The sequence below is a fragment of the Ursus maritimus genome, unplaced genomic scaffold, assembly GCF_017311325.1.
Source record: "Ursus maritimus isolate PB19 unplaced genomic scaffold, ASM1731132v1 scaffold_5, whole genome shotgun sequence".
Classification (NCBI taxonomy): Eukaryota; Metazoa; Chordata; class Mammalia; order Carnivora; family Ursidae; genus Ursus; species Ursus maritimus.
This window is the reverse complement of record NW_024426663.1, coordinates 522,582-542,571: the sequence shown is the minus strand read 5'-3', so window position 1 is coordinate 542,571 and position 19,990 is coordinate 522,582. Positions and strand designations below refer to the sequence as shown.

General features: G+C 40.5%; 1 protein-coding gene across 2 annotated transcripts; it reads left to right on the top strand.

The window, feature by feature from the left end:
• Positions 1-10,143: 10,143 nt before the first annotated feature.
• Positions 10,144-16,499, top strand: SRP19 (signal recognition particle 19). 2 transcript variants are annotated; one of them, XM_008704934.2, is made up of 5 exons: positions 10,144-10,300; positions 10,913-10,988; positions 13,061-13,132; positions 13,236-13,347; positions 15,963-16,499. In XM_008704934.2, the coding sequence occupies exons 1-5, from the start codon at positions 10,260-10,262 to the stop codon at positions 16,094-16,096; spliced, it is 435 nt and encodes a 144-aa protein (XP_008703156.1). In that variant the 5' UTR covers positions 10,144-10,259; the 3' UTR covers positions 16,097-16,499. The 2 variants fall into 2 exon arrangements, with proteins under 2 accessions (XP_008703156.1, XP_040477907.1); XM_040621973.1 differs by lacking the exon at positions 13,061-13,132.
• Positions 16,500-19,990: the final 3,491 nt, after the last annotated feature.

The following is a 19,990-nucleotide window of genomic DNA, read 5'->3' as shown; positions in this document are numbered from 1 at the left end:
ACAGGGCACTGGGAAAGGGGTTGAGAAGGAGTAAGCACATCTGTTTGATGCCCTTGAAATCACATGTGGTTATTTACCCCTTGCCTGTGTTTATCAATGCCAGTAAATACTCCAAAGCCCATACTCTTTCCACTGTACCACTTTGTAAACACCTCAGTTTACTTTGGAATATATCAACATTTAAATTTTTGTCATTTTATCTGAATGAAGTCATTTGTGAATAATAACAGTTTTATCTTTTTCTCAAAGGCTGCTTTCTCTAACAGGGATACTTGTGCATGTAGGTCATATTTCTTTCCTCTTTTGGTCCTGATTTTCTATTTTTCTGAATTACTACATGCCAGTTTTTATGAGCACTTCCAAGTACTTTTATGGAAAGAGACGGGATGTTAGTCAATTAGAATAAAATTGCCTTTTTCCAAGGAAGGGGAAAAAAAAAACTATCAATGCTGGAAATGAAAAAAGGGTGCCTTCCACACGCCAGAAAACTCAGGAATTACTGTAGGCAACACCTCCTGTGAGAAGGTCCAGTCAGTCTACATTGCCTGTTGAGGAAAAAGTTGTTATAGGAGACTCTTCTATTAGCTCGGAATTAGGAAAGGGGCAAATTTCAATTCTACTTTTAGAAGTTCACGGGGTGCTGCCATTACTAATAGGCCAGATATTCTCAGTTGATGCTTGTTGAAAATGGTATGCTGAGCCCCATGTTGGCAATTAGTTAACAGTTGTGCTCTATCTAGCTTTGGCCTGCAGCAAACAACTCCTAAGGCAGTGATTTTCAAACTAGACTGCATTTGAGTCACCGGACGTGCTTATTAAGACGCAGCTGGGCCACACCCCAAAGCTTCTGATTCTGAGTAGGGCGCAAGGTCTCGGGTGATGCTTGATGCTGCTGGTCTGAGCACCACACTCGGGATTGGCTGCCCTACGTGACAAGGGAGCTCCTTGAGTGACTGCCTGCAGCTGTAGCTATTCCTCTCAACCGGACATTTAACTGCACAAAGTATTCCAACAAAGAAACTTTCCCTACTTCAGGCATGAATACTAAGCTGTACAAGCTTAGGTAACCCATCCATCCCCACTCCCAATAGTGGACAAATTTAGCAGACATGAATTCTAAATGGACATTGATTTTTTTTTTTTTTTTTAAGATTTGTTTATTTATTTGACAGAGACAGCCAGCGAGAGAGGGAACACAGCAGGGGGAGTGGGAGAGGAAGAAGCAGCCTCCCAGCGGAGGAGCCCGATGTGGGACTCGATCCCGGAACGCCGGGATCACGCCCTGAGCTGAAGGCAGACGCTTTAACAACTGCGCTACCCAGGTGCCCCAATAAATGGACATTGATTTTTTTGAGAGATTGGCTCACGTTCCCTTTGGAACAGAGTTCTTGAAAAGGCAAATTTCAGCAAATCCCTAATTCGGATTTGCAGTAAGATTAGAAGAGACTATCAGAAGAGACTAATAGGGGCGCCTGGGTGGCACAGCGGTTAAGCGTCTGCCTTCGGCTCAGGGCGTGATCCCAGCGTTGTGGGATCGAGCCCCACATCAGGCTCCTCCGCTATGAGCCTGCTTCTTCCTCTCCCACTCCCCCTGCTTGTGTTCCCTCTCTCACTGGCTGTCTCTATCTCTGTCAAATAAATAAATAAAATCTTAAAAAAAAAAGAAACTAATAATTCTGTCCTCAGAATTATTTCAGATGAAAATGTGCCCAATTTGCTAATATGGGCAGTGGGAGTGATTAACAAACAATTAGCTGTGGCAAATTGGTAGTTGAGAATACACTTTACAAATTACTTGGGTACTAAAAGGAAAGTTAATGAGAGGGGAATAAGGAAAGAGAAGCCCAAATGGAACAAATAGCACTGTAAGTCAACATATATTTTTCCATAAAATATAGATCCTGTTACCACAAGGTTAAGTGAAGATGAAGCTTTTGCTGAGAATGGGAGCCAGTTGCACTATATCTGAATTCATGTTATCACATAGTTTCTTGGTATGTAAAACAGGACAAGAACAGTGCTAGAAATGCAAAAAGGAAATTGCCAAGAGCTGAAGAATATTCGAGTACTCAGATCATCAAAATATACCAAATAATTTTTCAAAAGTCATGGTTGCTGAAATAGAGTATATAAATTATTTTTTAACTTCTAATTCCCTCATACTCTGCTGACCTTAAAATACTATGTAGCGTTAAAAACTAGGGACTTCAACTCCTGTAAACACCAGGTCATTTTCCTTCCATTCTCTTAATAACTGTTCTGTGGTCTATACAACTATACCCTGGTTTTTGTTAGGCCATTGATGCTTCTTTCAACCTGTATGTTCTATGTGTATTATATTGTTCTTGGTGCTAAATACACTTTCTTTTCTCTGATATTCAGGATAATTCTTTCTCTACATTTGTGACTATTCACTTACTTTCCTAAATTATGTGGTTGTTACTTTTTAATTAAAAATATTCAACATAGTGTATACTGGTGAAGGTGACCATTGAATATAAAGCAGCATTAGTGAAAAGTAACTATCGACAATGAGGCCAAGCATTACCTGGCCCACCTACACCACCTGTTGGCATCTAAACACTTAGCTCCACTATTGGTCGCTGAACCACGTACCTAGTCTTCCCCTGACCGTAGCTGTTTGCAGAGGTGGATACTTAACCTAAGAAAGACGCATCATCAGCTAGCTAGTGACCAAAGACTTGCCTCGCTTAAAAAAAAAAAAAAGACGGAGCCAGTCAACTTGAAATAAAAGTCACAAAGGAAATTTCTGATTGGTGATTGAGTGCTGGAACTGAAAGATCTTGTAGCATAGGCTGAGTTAACTTGAAATAACAGAAAACCGCATTTAGACCCACCTTAGTTTTTTAATTCCAAAGATAGAGAACACTTTCTAAAAACATCTGTGGGGAGAGAGGAATAGGCTGCCCACAAAAAAAAAAAAAAAAAAAAAAAAAGATTGGTATCAGATTTCTCCGCAATAGTAAATGCCAAAAAAGAAAGAAAAACAAAACAAAACAATGGAACAATGTGTGCAGTATTTGGAAGGGAACGGAAATACCTAAGAATTTTGAAACCAGCCGAACTAACATTTAATTTATCTGAAATAGTTGTATGACTCAGGATTCTTAGAGCTGTTAACATGACCTCTAAAAGATAAGATGTTCATTTAAAGAATATTAGGTAGCTCTCGGGATCTGCATGAGGGCCAGAAAAATCATTATTGGAAGCCAAACAGCAGAAAGGCTACCCAACCGTCTGTGAGACTGCTTCAGTAAAGATCTTCCCCTTGCTTTCCCTAAACGCCAGAACCATCTGACACCATCCTCGGCATAAAATAAGATTACTTGCGGCACTTGCTTCCCTATGCTGCTCACTTCTGGATTGAAGTCCTGCTTGAGTGGACATGCTTGGCAGAAGCCATCACGTGCCTGTAGAGTCTGGGAAAGTTCAAATTTTGGTCTCCACTGAGGAAGCTGGATTCATAAAACATGAACTCTCCAAATCCACGAGGGGCATTTTGAAAGCACTGGGCAACCAGAAACCATGATACGTTCTACCATAGTATTCCTGCTGCCCAAACAAGTAAGTGGAAAAGTATTAGGGGAACAAACAAAGTTTGAGCAATAAAACTTTTAAAGCTGAATAAATATGTTAATAATTGTGGTTAATCTGGTAATCTCAGTATGAATGTCTACATAACTCAAAACTGAAAAGATAAAATGTTTAAAACTTTTCATACTCTTAAATCCCAGAGTACTCTAGCCCAAATTGGGAAACGAGCTACAAGGGGAGAGAAGTCGTAAAAGCATGCTAAATTTCTAGTTTTATGTAGGCAGTGTTAATAGATACTGTTTCATTTTTAACTTAGAAAAATACAAATTCAATTTTTTAAAAAGTTTAGTGGTAACCCCAATGTTAAAAAAAATAAAAATTTCCACCTAAATCACTAGCCAAAGACAACAATTCAGAATACTTGATCAAGATATCAAAGAATGGGAGAAATAAAGGCAGAATTAGCCACAAAGAAGCATAAAATGACAGCATAATACCATAGCAATAAATGGATTAAACATATATAATAAAATAATGACTCTCAGATTAGAGTCAATAAAAAAGTCCTCCAACTATATGCCATTAATAAAAGACACACTAAATTGATCAAGAATGGATAAAACTAAAAGTACAACCACACTTGCATGGGCAAATGCAAAGAAAGCAGTTAAGGCAAATTTATGTCAGACACAGTATAATTCTGGATACAAGGCATCAAACATAATGAAAAAGGAGATTAACATCATTTATGACTTTCTTTAAATTTCAAATAACTTAGCATCAAATGTATGAATCAAAGTTACAAATACAAAATATTGACAAAAACCATGGAACAAGTAAGACTCAGTGTTTGACAGATGACTTGGTCTTCACAAAACAAAAGGAACTGTTTTTATTTAAAACCACAACTTCCTTCCAGACAGTGTGGATTTTGTTAAACGAAGGTTCTCAGAGGTCCTTTTCTTGAGATGAGGACCTTGATGGTTTGGGGATCTGTAAAACCAAGCCTCGAATTTAGGTGGGAGGAGGGTTAGAGAAAATTTCACAGTTTGCTTAAGAGAAGCAAGAACTTGGGATTCTCAGGGTACCCAGGCAATGGGGGGGGGGAGGCTGACGAGTAGAGAGAAGGGAGGACAAAAAGAACGAGGCGGCACAAAATGAGAAGTCAGGGTCCTATGAAAAGTCCAGTGGTGCAGCAGCTAAAATGATTTTAGAAACTATTTTAATTGGAACCCTAAGTTCTTTGCAGATTCTCTGTTCCAGTATTAATGTACTCACTTGTTTTTAATTTTCAGAATCTTTTCTTAACAATTGCAATTGGCTTCAACATCACATTATCAATAAATTTGAATTTAAGTATGAATTAGATATAAGTGTCCACCACTGTTTCCTCTACGTTACATGCCTTTCACTTTCTTCAATTCAATTATGTTAATATAATTTGGCTTGACTGGACTATGTCCTTAAATAGTTTTTTCCAGAAAAGCTGAGTTGGGGATATACTTTCTAAATACTAGCTTGTTTAAAATTGTTTTCTTGGGGCGCCTGGGTGGCTCAGTAGGTTAAATGACTGACTTCGGTTCAGGTCATGATCTCAGGGGTCCTGGGATCCAGCCAGAGTCTAGCTCCCTGCTCAGCAAGGAGCCTGCTTGTCCCTCTACCACCCCCTTGCTCATGTATGCAAGCTCTCTCTCTCTCTCTCTCACTCTCTCTCTCATAAATAAATAAAAATATTTAAAAATTTTGTTTTCTTTTGCCATCACACAGAGGATAATTTGGGTCACAACTTTGGTCACAATTCTTTTTCCTCAGAAAACTTCTGTTGTTTACTAAGAAGTTAAACTATCAGTCTAGTTTTGTTTCCACTATATATAACTTTTATTTTCTATCTTGGTGTCTGTAGGGTTTTGTTTTTATCCTTGAAATAAAGAAATTGTACTGGCATAAGTCCAGCTGTGTGTCTTTTTTCCACAACTCTGTCTTTTGATACTGAATCTTTTTTATCTTGAGTCTTCAGTAAATGTTCTCACATTATCTCTGTTCTTACTGCTGCTCCTGCATCACTTCCTTTCCCTCACTTTGCAGGGGCAGAAACCAAGCCATAATACTGAGACAGCACCAACTTCAGATCAGCCATATCTACCAAAGTGGCCCTCTCCCTCAGACCAGTCAGAATCTGGGTGGTGCCTACGTGGGAACTGTCAGTTCCTGGTGTCTAGACATTGCACTATGTCCCTCTAGAAATGAAAAGAGCACCTATCTTCCACTTTGGTATCAACATTTTCCCATAAAAGTGCCAAAGCAGTACTGCTTGTGTTCAAATGCCTTAAGGGGTTTTTAATGAAACAGTTTCATTAAAACAGATTTTACTTAATAGTGTACTCTCCCATCCCAAGATATAGATACGAATCCAACAGAGACTGGATATGGCATGCAGACAAATCTTACTCATAAACACCATGTTGTGCTCTGCATTTACCCCTGGACCATGAAAGCTCTGTCATTAGGTCAAGTTGGTGTACTTAGAGTTATCCTAGGGTAAATTCTGTCTTCTGTAGAAATTGACTTTTTGGGGTGCCGGGGTGGCTGAGTTGGTTCAGCATCCGACTGTTGATTTCAGCTCAGGTCTTGATCTCAGAGTTGTGAGTTCAAGCCCTGCATTGGGCTCTGTGCTGGGCATGGAGCCTATGAAAGAAAAGAAAGAAAAGAGAAAAGGGAGAAAGGAAGGAGGGAAGGAAGGAAGGAAGGAAGGAAGGAAGGAAGGAAGGAAGGAAGGAAGGAAAGAAGGAAGGAAGGAAAGAAGGAAAGATAAAGGAAAGAAAGAGAAAGAAAGGGAAGGAAAGAAGAAAGAAAAGGCAGAAAAGAAAGGAAGGGAGGAAGAAAGGAAGGAAGAAGAGAGAAGAAGAAGATTGATTTCTGACATTATGGTAGATAATATTTTCAAAATGGTGTAGTATCTGCCATTCCACATGCTTTTTCACAATATGAGTCTGTTACTGAGCTGGCCTTGTGACTGCTTTGACCAATAAAATGTAGAGGAAGTTACAAGACCAGGCATTAAAAAGACCTGGTAGCTTCTACTGTGTGATCTGCAAGAAGCCAGCCGCCATGTAAGAAGTCCTGAAACTACCATGCTATGAAGAAGTTGCTAAAGAAGAAGTTTATTCTGACACTTGGTAAAACAGTAAGGAAGACTTTATTCAAGACTATTGCAATAGGCATATTGCAATAGAGGAGAGGGATGAGCTCAACTCCAAATGCAGCAAAGTCAGTTGGAGATTTATAACCAAAGAACAGAATATGGGCATGAGTAGACAGAAAATTACCGAGGGTAAATTCTTGTTGAAGACAGGCCAAGGACTTACATATCAGAGATGCAGAATGAGGAATTTGATCAGATATTGAGGGTGAGCAAATAACAAGGGCAAGGGGGGACACTCACCACACTTACTATGATGGTTATGTTCTGTGTCAAATTAACTGGGCTAAGGGATGCCCAGAGAGTTGTTAAAACATTTCAGGGTATGTCTGTGAATGTGTTTCTGAAGAGATTAACATTTAATCAGAAGACTGAGTAAAGAATATCTGCCTTCACCAATATGGTCAGGCATCATCTAAACTGTTGAGAGTCCAAATAGAACAAAAATGGGGAGGAGGGGCAAATTTCTCTCTCTTCTTGAACTGGGACCTCCATCTCTTGCCCTCCAATATCTGATCCGGTTCTCAGATATCTTAACTCTGGGACTTACCCAACAGCTAGCTCTCCTGGTTCTCGGGTTCTTGGACTCAGACTGATTTATACCATCAGCTTTGCTGGTTTGCAGCTTTCAGATAGCATATCGTGCCATACCGCAGCCTCCAAAATGGTGTGAGCCAATTCCTATAATAATCTCATACATCTATATATATCCTAGAGTTCTGTCCCTCTGGAGAACCCTAACAAATATGCCTAATGTAGCAGTATTCTTGCTAACATTGGGCTAGCAGGCAGAAGACAGAACAGGGGCCGAGGTCAAGGCCTAGTCAAGATAAGAACTCAAAGGAGCCTACCTAAAGTTTGGTCAAGTAGAGAGCCTTCTTCTTCTTCTTTTTTTTTTTTAAGACTTTTATGTATTTATTTGAGAGAGAAAGAGAGCATGAGCGGGGGCAGAGGCCGAGGGAGAAGGACAAGCAGGCTCCCAGCTGAGCAGGGAGCCCTATGCTGGGCTTGATCCCAGGACCCTAAGATCAAGGCCTGAGCCAAAAGCAGACACTTAGCCAACTGCACCACCCAGGCGCACCAAGGAGAGCCTTTGTCAAAGTTCAGCGTAGCCATACGGAGAGGCTACACCAGAGAAGGAGGACGGTACCGGCCAACCTTCAAGTGTTCCAGCTACACCAGCTGAGGCGGAGACACAGGAGTGAAGAAGGCACTTGAGACTCTCTAGCTCCAGCAGATGCCATATAGAATAGGGACAAACTGTTCCAGCTGAGCTCTACCCAAACTAGTTTTGTGAGCAAATAAGTTGTTACTTTAAAGCACTGAGTTTTCAAGTGTTTTGTTACATCGTAATAGACAAGCGAAACAGGCCGACCAAACCATGAGTTAGCCATACCCAGCGTGCCTGAGTTCTCTCATGGACTCGGTACAGACTGGATGGTCCTGGAACACCTGCCTGCGTAAGAGTCTCACCCCTTGGACTGTGAAACTTGAGCAAGAGTTACTTTATTATTTTTATTTGTAGCCCTAACACTTCTCAGAGTAGTTGGCACAGCTTCTCAAAATGTCCTTGTTGGATGCAGTAGAAGCCATCAAGTGATTTGTAGCACAGATATTATCTAATTCACCATTTCTTCTCCTTATCACTTCTGTCAAAACTCAGAGATCATCTCACATTTCTGCCAGTCCCCTCTTGCCCATACACACATATATATCACACCTCTTCTTTCACCCCTTTCTTCCTCCTGCTTTCAATTCTTATTCAACTATTTTGGAAAACTTCTCTTGCCCACCTTGGTCTTCTCTTTCCACCCCACCCCTACCTACTAGCCTCAACCAAGGTTGACAGGCTGAGTTTAGTGGCACATCTGAATAAGGAAAAGGAAGACAGTTTGATAAAAATTAGATTTGAAAACCAGTGCCTCAATCTCTAAAGTCCTTTCATCATTTTCACAATTTTCCAAGTCCAACTTCATCCCCCTTTAAACCAAACTTTTGCTTGCTAATGCTTACTTTTCCATAAGCATTAGCATTTTAAAACTTTATATTCACTTATCAATCATCAGTGCAGTAATAATATTGCTGTCTCCCTTCCCACCATGTTTTCTTGTATTTGTATGATATTTCAACAACAGAGTTAAATAGAAGTTATGAAACTAGCATAGAATGACACTCAAAAATATCAGCTCCATCATTAACTCCCTTACTGTTTACGAGACAGGGAATAGAACCAATTTTAATATTTGGGTTTTTTGTCTGCAGTTACATAGGTCTAAGAAAACTGCATGGTAAGTAAGCTACTGCATGTATTAAACCCCAGACTACCTTGTTCGTGTCCCACTTCTTCCATACGTATATGTAAAATGTTAATTTTCTGAAAAGAAGTATTTGAGTTTTTATGATGAAGCTAAAGTATAAAAGCAAAACCCTAAAGCAAAATAGGCATTTTACAGCTTAGATTCATTTCATCCTGTTGTCTTGTTGGTCATTGCATGAAGCTCTTTTACAGGAATCACGTATACTTTAGGAAAGAAGTAAGATCATGTATTTACATCACCACCAGACTACCCCGGTACTATACAAGGATGACTGAGAGGCAGGTATTGAGGGGATGGACCAGCTGGGTATCTATGCTCAGCCATCATTAGCTTGAATTGGCAAATTACCTAACCTCAATGAGACTCAAGGTTTTGGGGGGGGGGGATTTTGTTTGTTTCTTCATCTGTAATAGAGAATACTTATCTCACCTTGCCCGGTTTTATGAAAAGTGCCTTTGTTTGGTGTGGAATAAGCAGGGGCTACTGAACTACGAATGAAGGTGTGTTCTGTTGAAGAACGGAAATGCTGAAATAGTGCTTTGCAGTTAACCTAAGGTATGCAAAAAATGACGAATTATAGGGTAGAAAGTGTTCTTCTGAAGCTTAAAAAGGTGTACGGTCCAATCTCTAACACTTATACAGCTCACTGCAACAGTACCAGTAGTGCTGCTTCTCTCACCACTGGACGATCCGTGTTTGCCAAGTTGAAAGCACGCCGTGGGGCCCCGGAGCAGACGCAGGTTAAACGTAAAAGGCATTTCCTCGCCTGCTCGCATCTGCGTAGACGATCACCCGCGGTATACAGCCTTCGCCTAAGGGTGAGGGTAGCGAACTCCACTCAAACTCAGTGTGAAATTGGACGTGAAGGACCGTGAAAACGTAACCCCATTTCAGCGACAGCGTAAGCTCGTCAAGGTTCGCTCTTGACAAGATCTGAGAAGGAAATTGACGCGTTCGTGGATCCTCTCGCGAGAGGAGAGGTTCTAACGCCACGTCAGAAACTAAAGACGCCGGCGCCGCGCGACAGACGCCGGAACAAACGATCCGTGAGAAGCCGCGCACGCGAAGGCACGTCGAGGGGCAGGACTTCCGCCGGAAGCCGGAGTCGTCGGGAAACCTCAGATCCGAGTTCCGGCGCGTCGTTCCCCCGGTGGTCGTAGGCGGGCGCTCTGCGGGTCTAGGCGAAGATGGCCTGTGCCGCCGCACGGTCCCCGGCCGACCAGGACAGGTGGGTCCTGAGAAAGGGTGCCGCGCCTCCCTCCTCATCCCTGAGGAAGGCTGGCGGGTGGTGCTTGGCTCCGGGCCTCTGCGCGGGCGTCGGTTCCTCCGAGAGGCCAGCAGCGCCGGACTCTTGGTAGTACCCTCGGAAGTCCGACCTAGCGAGTTCCGAGTCGGCCTGCGCCTGAGACAAGTGATTCTGGGTGCTACGCGGACAGGACATTGAGGAACAGACCCACGAAGTGAGACCTGCGTTCTTTTCATTGTGCGTTCGGAAAGGCGCGTTGGCGTTTTTTCAAAGTCTTGTAACACCTCTGGTGTCGCGGTCTCCGTGTGAGAGCAGGCCCCGCCCTCGGAGCTTGTGATCGCCAGCTGTACCTTAACTGAACGGGGAAGGCCCTGTTTCGGTTTGGTTTTAAACCTCGAACAAGTCATGTTTTTTTCCATCTGAGGTAGTAAACTAAAGTCTGCTTTTTAAGTAAGTTAAGTAAAAGGGAGGCAATTTAAAGAAAAAAATATTAAGCGAATACTAGGCGTGCTGGCGATCCTGCTGATAATGAAAGAAGGAATGAAATCTTGGAAATACTGCTCTAGTGAGACTCGTGTGCTTCCTCTGTGGCAGGTTCATTTGTATCTATCCCGCTTACTTAAATAACAAGAAGACCATCGCGGAGGGGAGGCGGATCCCTATTAGTAAGGTAAGTGGGCTGGCACTCTGTCCTTGAGGGGTGGGGAGGTGGTACTGTGAGGGCTGCAAAGGCTTCTTTCACTGTCCTGTATTGTGTGGGGCCTGAGGGGAACAGCTGCCAAGAATTGGGGTGCTTTTCTTAACCGTGGTGACACCAGAAAGGCACTCAGACAGGGCTGGGGGAGTTTTTAAAAATGGTTCTTCTTGAGCCTGTGCTTGAAAGAAGTTGGGTGGGGGTAGGGTTTGCATGTTGTTATTTTTTAAACCAAGGTTATGACAGTCTTGCCCTTAAAGGAAATCAAACTATGGCATTATATGACGTCCAGAATGCAGTTGAGTTATTAAACAAGACTTGCAGAGAATTTATTTTTTTTAAGATTTATTTATTTGAGAGAGAGTAAGAGGAGGAATCCCAATTAGACTCCCCACTGAGATCCACCGCTCCCCATGCGCTGGAGCTGAGCCGAAATCAAGAGTCCGACACTTAACAGACTTAACCACCCAGGTGCCCCAAGACTTGCAGAGAATTTAGATGTGCTGAGTTTTACAGTTTTATGTCCATTATCTTTTTTTTTTTTGAGGGGTAAAGCTTAAAATTAATACTTGTAATAAGTAAGGTGTTATAGTTTTTAAAAAATATGATTTCTCCCTTGTGCTGTTTTCAAGTTCTCAGTTGGCCTGGTGGCTTGTTTGGAAAGTGCCTAATGCCAAGTGAAGGGTCTTTGTAGCTTTTTATTTTCAAAATTGATGTCATATTCTGTTTTTTAAGAGTTACTTATATTTTGTTGTTGTTAGATTTAACAGTAGATTCAAGGTAACTTGGCCAGAAGCAGTGCATTATTTTTATGTTATTTAATGTTTCCTGTTTTGCTGTTTAAATATGTATAAAGGAAAGTCTGCTCTGCTGCCCCAGGGTGAAAGAGACTACTTAAAGCACTCCTTCAGGAAAATGCCCAACATCAAGCCACTGTGACAGGCCTCTGGTAGCAAGCTCTCACATAATTTGGAGAATAACTGAATTGTTTTTAACTTTATTGGTGTACAGCATACATACAGAAATATACATAAGTCTTAAGTGTATATCTTGATTAACTTTTACAGAATACACATGGGTAATCAAGCACCCAGATTAAAAAAAGAAAGCGTCATCAGCACCAGGAAGATTCCTTTGTTTCCCCACGGTCACTTCCCTGCCACATATACTCACATATAAGGATAACCATATCCTGACTTCCAGCGCAATAGATTACTTTTGCTTGTTTTCAAACTTTATTTAAAAGGCATTATACACTATGTACTTCTGCATCTTTTTTCCACTGAACTTTAAGCTTAAATTGATTCACATTTGTTAGTGTAGTTTGTTAATTCTCAATGTTTTGTAGCAGGGTTTCTCAACAGCAGAACCATTGACATTTTGAGCCAGATAATTCTCTGTTATCAGGCTGGTCTGTGCATTTTAGGTTGTTTAGCAGCATCTTTGGCCTCTACCCACAAGATACCAGTGCCTTACCTGACTCCTGTGACGATTAGAAAGGTCTCCTAGCATTGCTAAACGTCAGGGGCAGAATTGCCTTGCCAAAAACCACTGCAATACATAATATTGCTGTGAACATTCTTGAGCTTGTCTTCTAGGAAATGTATTTTTGCATTGTTCTTGGATATGTACATAGAAGTGGAATTGCAGAGCCATAGAGAATGCATAAATGTGTATGTTTAGCTTTAGTAGATACTACCAGACAATTTTCTAAAGGGGTTGTAGCTATGATAGTTATTTAATCAGTATTCACTGAGCACCTACTATGTTCCAAGCATCATTCCAGATACTTGGGAATATACTGATAAACAAAACAGTCCCTGCCTTTGTGAAGTGTATGTTCTTTTGGAAAGGAGATGGACACATAAGTATGAATCAATGTTATTCCTGTACTTTTAAAAATTACAGTGGAAACAACCATACCTAGTGAAAAAGGAAATCTAAGGTTTTGATAACTTTGTGATCTGCATATTTGAAATGATTTACACAATAATATAGCAGTATCCGCTTAAGGTAAGCTGTTTAGTGTTTTTGTTTTAACTGTTCAGGCTGTTGAAAATCCTACAGCTACTGAGATTCAAGATGTGTGCTCAGCAGTTGGACTTAATGTATTCCTTGAGGTAAGAGGTGGTTCTTTCTTCACTATTTTTCCCACTCAATCTCATTGATGTAACAGCTTTTTAAAGCCTGTTTTTTTGTGTGTTTTTTGTTTTTTTATGTTAGAAAAATAAAATGTACTCTAGAGAGTGGAATCGTGATGTTCAGTACAGGGGCAGAGTCCGGGTCCAGCTCAAACAGGAAGACGGCAGCCTCTGTCTCGTACAGTTCCCATCACGTAAGCATTTTTTTAAAAAATGAATGAACAAAGTTTGGCAACAGGTTATTCCTCTACTCTGCAAAAAAAAAATTTCTAAAACTGACCCCTTTGGAAGGTAAAAATCATAATTTGCATTCTGCAGATGAATTTAGGAAATTAGTACTGCTGAGGAGAGAGGAAAACAGTGGTTCTCACTTCTTTTAAGTTAAGGACCTCTGAGAATGTTATGAAACCTAATCGTTGCTCAAAAAAATTTGTTCTGTGAACTTTTTATAAACCTCTGGAAGTCCATCATTATTCCCAGGTTAAGAGTGTAGAATTATTGAGTAGTCAGATGTTAATTGCCGTTTCAGATCCTAGAGGCCTTTGAGGTCTGTTAATAATTTCCATCATTAATCTAAAAGCCATACTGAGGGGCGCCTGGGTAGCGCAGTCGTTAAGCGTCTGCCTTCGGCTCAGCGCGTGATCCCAGTGTTGCGTGATCAAGTCCCACATCGGGCTCCTTCGCTGGGAGCCTGCTTCTTCCTCTCCCGCTCCCCTGCTGTGTTCCCTCTCTCGCTGGCTGTCTCTCTGTCACATAAATAAATAAAATCTTTTAAAAAATAAATAAATCAAATAAAAGCCATACTGAGTGAAAATAGCAGAGGAAATGTGTAGTGTGGTACCACTTCCGTACATTTAAATACAAAATGTTACTGTTTATTGATATTATATATATAAATTTTTTTAATGGACTGGGAGAAAACCACAGTCTTAAAATAGTAGGTAACCTAATGATGAGCAGGGGGTGGGGAATGGGGACAGCGGAGTGGTGGTCAGAGAAGACTAGCATTATCTCTACTGTTTTATTTCTTAAAAAGACAGTAACCAGATATCAGTATTCCAAAATAATTAATTCTGAGTTTGGGGAAGATGAATTTTTTTTGCACATGATTCTTTTCTGAATTCTTTATTTCTAAAAACTATAATTTTTTAAATAGAGCTGTTATTTTTTTTCTTGTCACAATAACCCCAAGCTGACAACTAAATGGTATTTATTTATTTATCAGAGAGAGAGAGAGTGCACAAGCAGGGGAATGGCAGGCAGAGGAAGAAGTAGGCTCCCTGCTGAACAGGGAGCCCAATGCGGGACTTGATCCCAAGGACCCTGGGATCATGACCTAAGCCGAAGGCAGACACTCAACCAATAGCCACCCAGGTGTCCCCTAAATGGTTTTCAGTTTAATTAAAAATAGATTGGGTTTTTTGTTGTGTTGTGTTTTGTTTTGTATTCTTTTCAAGATTTTATTATGTCAGAGAGAGAGAGTACAAGCAGGGGGAGTGGCAGGCAGAGGGAGATGCAGGCTTCCTGCTGAGCAAGGATCCTGGTGTGGAATTTGATCCCAGGACCCTGGGGTCACAACCCAAGCCAAAGGGACGCTTTACCGACTGAGCCACCCAGGCATCCCTAGATTGGTTTTTCTATTCTAAAACCTGTCCAGGTTGGTAGATATTTCTAGAAATAGGATTTTGACTCGAGTAACAGGTAGTATACAGGTAGTGTATTTCTTCTCTTTGACATCTTCCTTTGCTATCTCTTAAAAGTCAAAAGACAGGGAAGGCTGGGGGCTCAGTTGGTGAAGCACCTTCCTTTGGTTCAGGTCATGATCCCAGGATCCTGGGATCGAGCCCTGCCTCGGGCTTCCTGATTAGGGAGGAGTCTGCTTCTCTCTCTCCCTCTGCCCTTCTCCCCCACTTGTGCTCACTCTTGCTCTCTCTCTCTCTCTCTCTCTCAAGTAAATAAAATCTCAAAAACAAAAAAAAGTCAAAAAACAAAAAATCAAGGAACAAAAAACTTTTGACTTTACCAGTAAATAAAATGTAAGTAAAACTTATAGTTGAAAAATGTTGCTCCCAGTTTCCAATAAGAAAACAGTAAGAAAGTAAAAAGAGAAAAATTGAGGGGCTCCAAGTGTTGAAAGTAGCTACTGGATCTGGAGGAGGTAGTTGGTGCACAGAGCAGGGTACCTGTGCACATTAAATCATCTGGGCATATGAGTAACCCTTGGTAGTTTGATAACATTGGGTTTTTGTGACAAGATTGAGAGACCTATGTTTCTTTCTTTCTTTTTTTTTTTTAAGATTTTATTTATTTATTTGACAGACAGCGAGCGAGCGAGAGAGGGAACACAAGCAGGGGGAGTGGGAGAGGGAGAAGCAGGCTCCCTGCTGAGCAAGGAGCCCGATGCGGGGCTCGATCCCAGGACCCTGGGATCATGACCTGAGCCGAAGGCAGACACTAAAGGACTGAGCCACCCAGAACCTGTTTCTTTAGCTTAAGATACAATGATATCCTGACTGTATTTCCAGATTGTTGTATTTAGACTTACTCTCCTTTGATCTTCAAGTCAATTACTAGAACCAGGACCAAAATCTGTGTTTCAAGTAAAGTGTTTTAAATTTTGATTTCGTTCAGTTAAATATTTCAGTATTGTTCTTAGTACATTTTCTCCAGGAAAGCTCCCACTTGAGCAAGTCATGTCTTCATAGTCTTTTTTTTTTTTAATCCTTGTCATTTTCCTGATGTGATGATTTTCAAGTTAATGAGCTTGTATGTCTAAGATTATACACTAAGCCTAACTTCTTGTTCCTAGGTAAGTCAGTAATGTTGTATGTAGCAGAAATGATACCTAAACTAAAAACAAGGACACAAAAAACAGGAGGTGGTGACCAAAGTCTTCAGCAAGGAGAGGGAAGTAAAAAAGGAAAAGGAAAGAAGAAGAAGTGACCGGACGTGAGAGTCAAGTCTGTGGTACTACTGTGAGAGACAGTGAGTGAAGGCTCCTGATTTACATCTAAGAGAAATGGAAGCTTTTTATTTGCATCATTTAACTGAACTAAAGACATCTCTGCCTCCCGGCTTCAGCATCAGAGTTGACGGTGAAATAAATTTACATCAGAAGATTGCATCTAGCTCTTATGCAGTATAAAAGAAAATTTTTTTGCCTTTCAACACAGAGTTTTTGTGGAAGAAAGAAGCGTATTTTTAAATGGACAATGGACTCTACCATAAGTTACTTGAAATCCTCTATCTGTCCTGTGTGTAAACATGTTTCAGATAAATGACTTTAAAGATTTGAGATACACATTTTCTTTAGCTTTTAAGTTAATGAAATAAAATTTGAAACTGACTTTTGTAGCTTTTGCTCTTTTGCTTATGAACTAATTAATGCTAGTAGAGGAGATAATTTAAGGGAATAAAATGGGTAGTGGAAGCTTAGTGTGAGCTTAAAAGCAGAAGAAAATGGTTAAATCCTCTTGGACATCTATAGAGCATATTATTTTAATCAATTATTGTAATTGAATGTTCAGTTACTAGTTTTTTGATGTATGGAAAGTCCTGGACTTTAAGCTTTAGATTTGCTTATTTCGTAGGCTTAAGAACATTATTTTATTTGGAGTTCTAAAATTACCCATGCTTTAACCCCCTGAGATGTACTTTTTTTTAAGAAACTAAATTGGATTGGTGATTCTGACTTTATTCCAAAGCACTGTTTCTGAAACTGGTAATTTTGTGTAAGATTTAAGAGAATCTCTATCCAGCCATTTGTTTTTGTCTCCTGAGCATCATGTGGGGAACTGCCTTGACTCCATATGCTTCTGGAAGGGCTGTTAATTACGGAACTGCCTCTTGACCACAGGGTATGACCCAAGCCAGGCCAGTAGTTTTTTTCTCAGGAATTCAAATCTGGAACAAAAACACAGACATACAGATGATGGGAGCTAAGATATGTAATGGTCTACGAATTTGAGTTACCTGGGTTCTGTTCTTGTTAAGGCCTGGTTTGGCTGCTCTGTGAATTTTATCAACTGTGCTTTACATCCTTTTAGTAAATCCCATTTTTCTTTTAAGTTTTTATTGCTTGAGATAAGAAATTCAACTTGATTACAAATAAGTGAACCCAGAGTTTCAGAGCTTTAAGTGGACTTCCATAGACACTCAGGCTGTATGGGGATCCATGGATGTGCAGGAAGAAGTTTTAGAATCTTTTTTCTCTAATAATTTCTGTTATTAACATGTCTTAGAGTGAACATAACAGTATGGCAGTTTATATATTTGACTTATAAGTAAATATTGGGGCAGTATATGCTAAAGAAGATTCAGAGCAACCCTCTGGGAAAATGTATCACTTAGGAATGTGTAACAAAACAATGAGGAACTTAAGCAGGAATAATTTTTTTTTGAATTAACATGAAATCCAGAAGTTATTACAGGTGTTAATTCAGCTGCTCATTGATATCCTATTTTATCTTTCCATTCCACTCTCCATGGTTTCCAACACCCCTAGGATTGTTGTCTCAAGGGCTGATAGAACCCTTGAGGGCTGATGTGATAAAATGTCACATCAGAGTTCAAGGTGGAATGAAGAGATAGCTGTGCCAGGCACTTCTGTCCCCCCTTAAAAGGAAAGCTAAAGATTTCTCAAAATCCCTCCCAGCCAACGTTCATTTAAGTCTCCTTGTCAAGCGCTGTGCTCGTGTCCATCCTCAGCTGCACTGAGGCTAGGAAAGTGACTATATAGCTTTCTCAGTAATGAAAATAGAGTCAGCCAAAGAAGAAACTTGACGCTGGATATTGGGGCAGTCAATGTAAATAATTTGTCAGAGAAAGATGACCAGAGTCTAAAATTACTTTGGTTATGGGGCAATAAAGATGGTCAGAAAAGTTTTCAGAACTCTTGTTGTAACATTGTACTGCTGTTTCCTTACATTGTTGGAATCCGTGCATAATTGAACCTTTCCTTGCCAATTAAGTAGAAAATAGAATCTTTTCTAGTGAGCAAGACAGCACTTATTCAGATGTTGAAATGCCATTTGTATTTATTTCAGTGATTTCTTTCACATCCTTTGCTCACTTGTTAAGGACTTTATTATTTTCACTGTTAGCATATAATTTAAAGAGCCAGCTAATTTTAATAGTTTCTGTTTTAGGCATTAACTTTGATCTGTAGAAGAGGACGATTCAGTTCTCTCTCCTTTACTCCCAATGTATGCCTCCCATCCTCCCTTCTACCAATATATTTCTTGATTTTTATCACTGTTCATAGTTTACATTACTATCCTATATTTCATTCATAGGTGAACTATGTAGTACTTTGCTACTCAAAAGTGTGGTCAGTACTGGTCTCTTCTGGGAGCTTGTAAAAAATGCAAAAACTCTGGCCCAGCCCAGAATTTAAAAGATCCCCAAGGTATTCTCATGCACATTAAAGTGAGGGACACTGAAGTATGCTATTGTTATTTTTGTTTTCTGGATTTTTTTTTCTTTTATTTGCTTAGGTATTTGAATATTTATCACTAACTCAGCCACAAATTATCAGTTGTCGAAATGTCCTTTCAAAAAAGTTTGTTCGGGGCACCTGAGTAGTGCAGTTGGTCAAGCGTCCGACTCTTGATCTAGCTCAGGTCATGATCTCAGGGTTGTGGGATCAAGCCCTGAGGTGAGCTGTGTGCTCAGCATGCAGTCTGCTTGAGATTCTCACTCTCCCTTTGCCCCTCCCTCTTGTGCCCTCTCTCTCTCTAAAATAAATCTTTAAAAGAAAAAGTTTGTTCAGGGGTACCCGGGTGGCTCAACCATTGGGCATCTTGACTCTTGATCTCAGCACAGGTCTTGATTTCGGAGGCTTGAGTTCAGGCCCTGTGTTGGGCTCCATGCTGGGCGTGGAGCTAAGTAAGTGAATATGTATGTACATAAGTAAGTTTGTTCACATCAGATAGTTTAATTTCATCTTTGTAGAAATATTTTTTCCTCTTATTTCCATTTCTTTGCCTTTATGTTCTATTTCCTAGAAATCCTTAGCTCTGTCTTCCAACCCTTCTGTTGAACTTCTCATTTTTCTTGTATTTTCAACTTCTCCAAGCTTTCTTGTCATTTGAATATTTCCTTTTTCTAGCATTCTTTTTTTTTTTAAGATTTTTATTTATGTATTAGAGCATGAGCTGGGGGGGGAGCCGAGGTGGAGGGAGACAGAGAATCTCTCAAGCTGACTCCACACACTGAGCACAGAGCCAATGCAGGGCTCAATCCCACAACCCTGAGATCAGGACCTGAGCTGAAACCAAGATCAGACGCTCAGCCGACTGAGCCACCCAGGCACCCTGCATTCTGTTCTTAAGTCATAGGTGTCATTCTTCTTTCTCAGGGGGTATGGTTTATATTTTTTTGCTTCCAATTTTCTATTTTGTTTGTTTTTATTTTGATCCCTGATAAGTGGCTTTCCTTAGATTGATGGCTTTTTAAGAGTAAAAAAAACCACAAAAGATTGGAAGTTCTAGGCACATAAGAAGGGCTTGCAGACTGTTTCACTGAAAGGGGATATCTGGTTCAAATACCCTATTAGAGGAAATTCCCAAGATCAGAAATGTTTTAGGCTGATCTGTTCCACAGAGAGGAGTCCAACAAGCTTCCAGGACGAAAAAGGTCTGGGAGCCCAGTGGGAGAAGGTGGGGTGAGAGAAATGGGTCTCAGCATTGAGTCACTCTATGATGCTTTGTTTGTTTGTTTATTTTTAAAGATTTTATTTATTCGAGAGAGAGAGATAGCAAGAGAGCACCTGAACGGAGAGGAGAGGGAGAAGCAGGCTCTCAGCTGAGCAAGGAGCCCGATGGGGAACTGGATCCC

Bases quoted from the DNA above. Each gene is read 5' to 3' on its own strand.
- SRP19 (XM_008704934.2), top strand. From the start codon at position 10,260: ATGGCCTGTGCCGCCGCACGGTCCCCGGCCGACCAGGACAG. The intron at 10,989-13,060 runs GTAAGTGGGCTG...TTAACTGTTCAG, and splicing joins GGCGGATCCCTATTAGTAAG to GCTGTTGAAAATCCTACAGC. The intron at 13,348-15,962 runs GTAAGCATTTTT...TCTTGTTCCTAG, and splicing joins TCTCGTACAGTTCCCATCAC to GTAAGTCAGTAATGTTGTAT.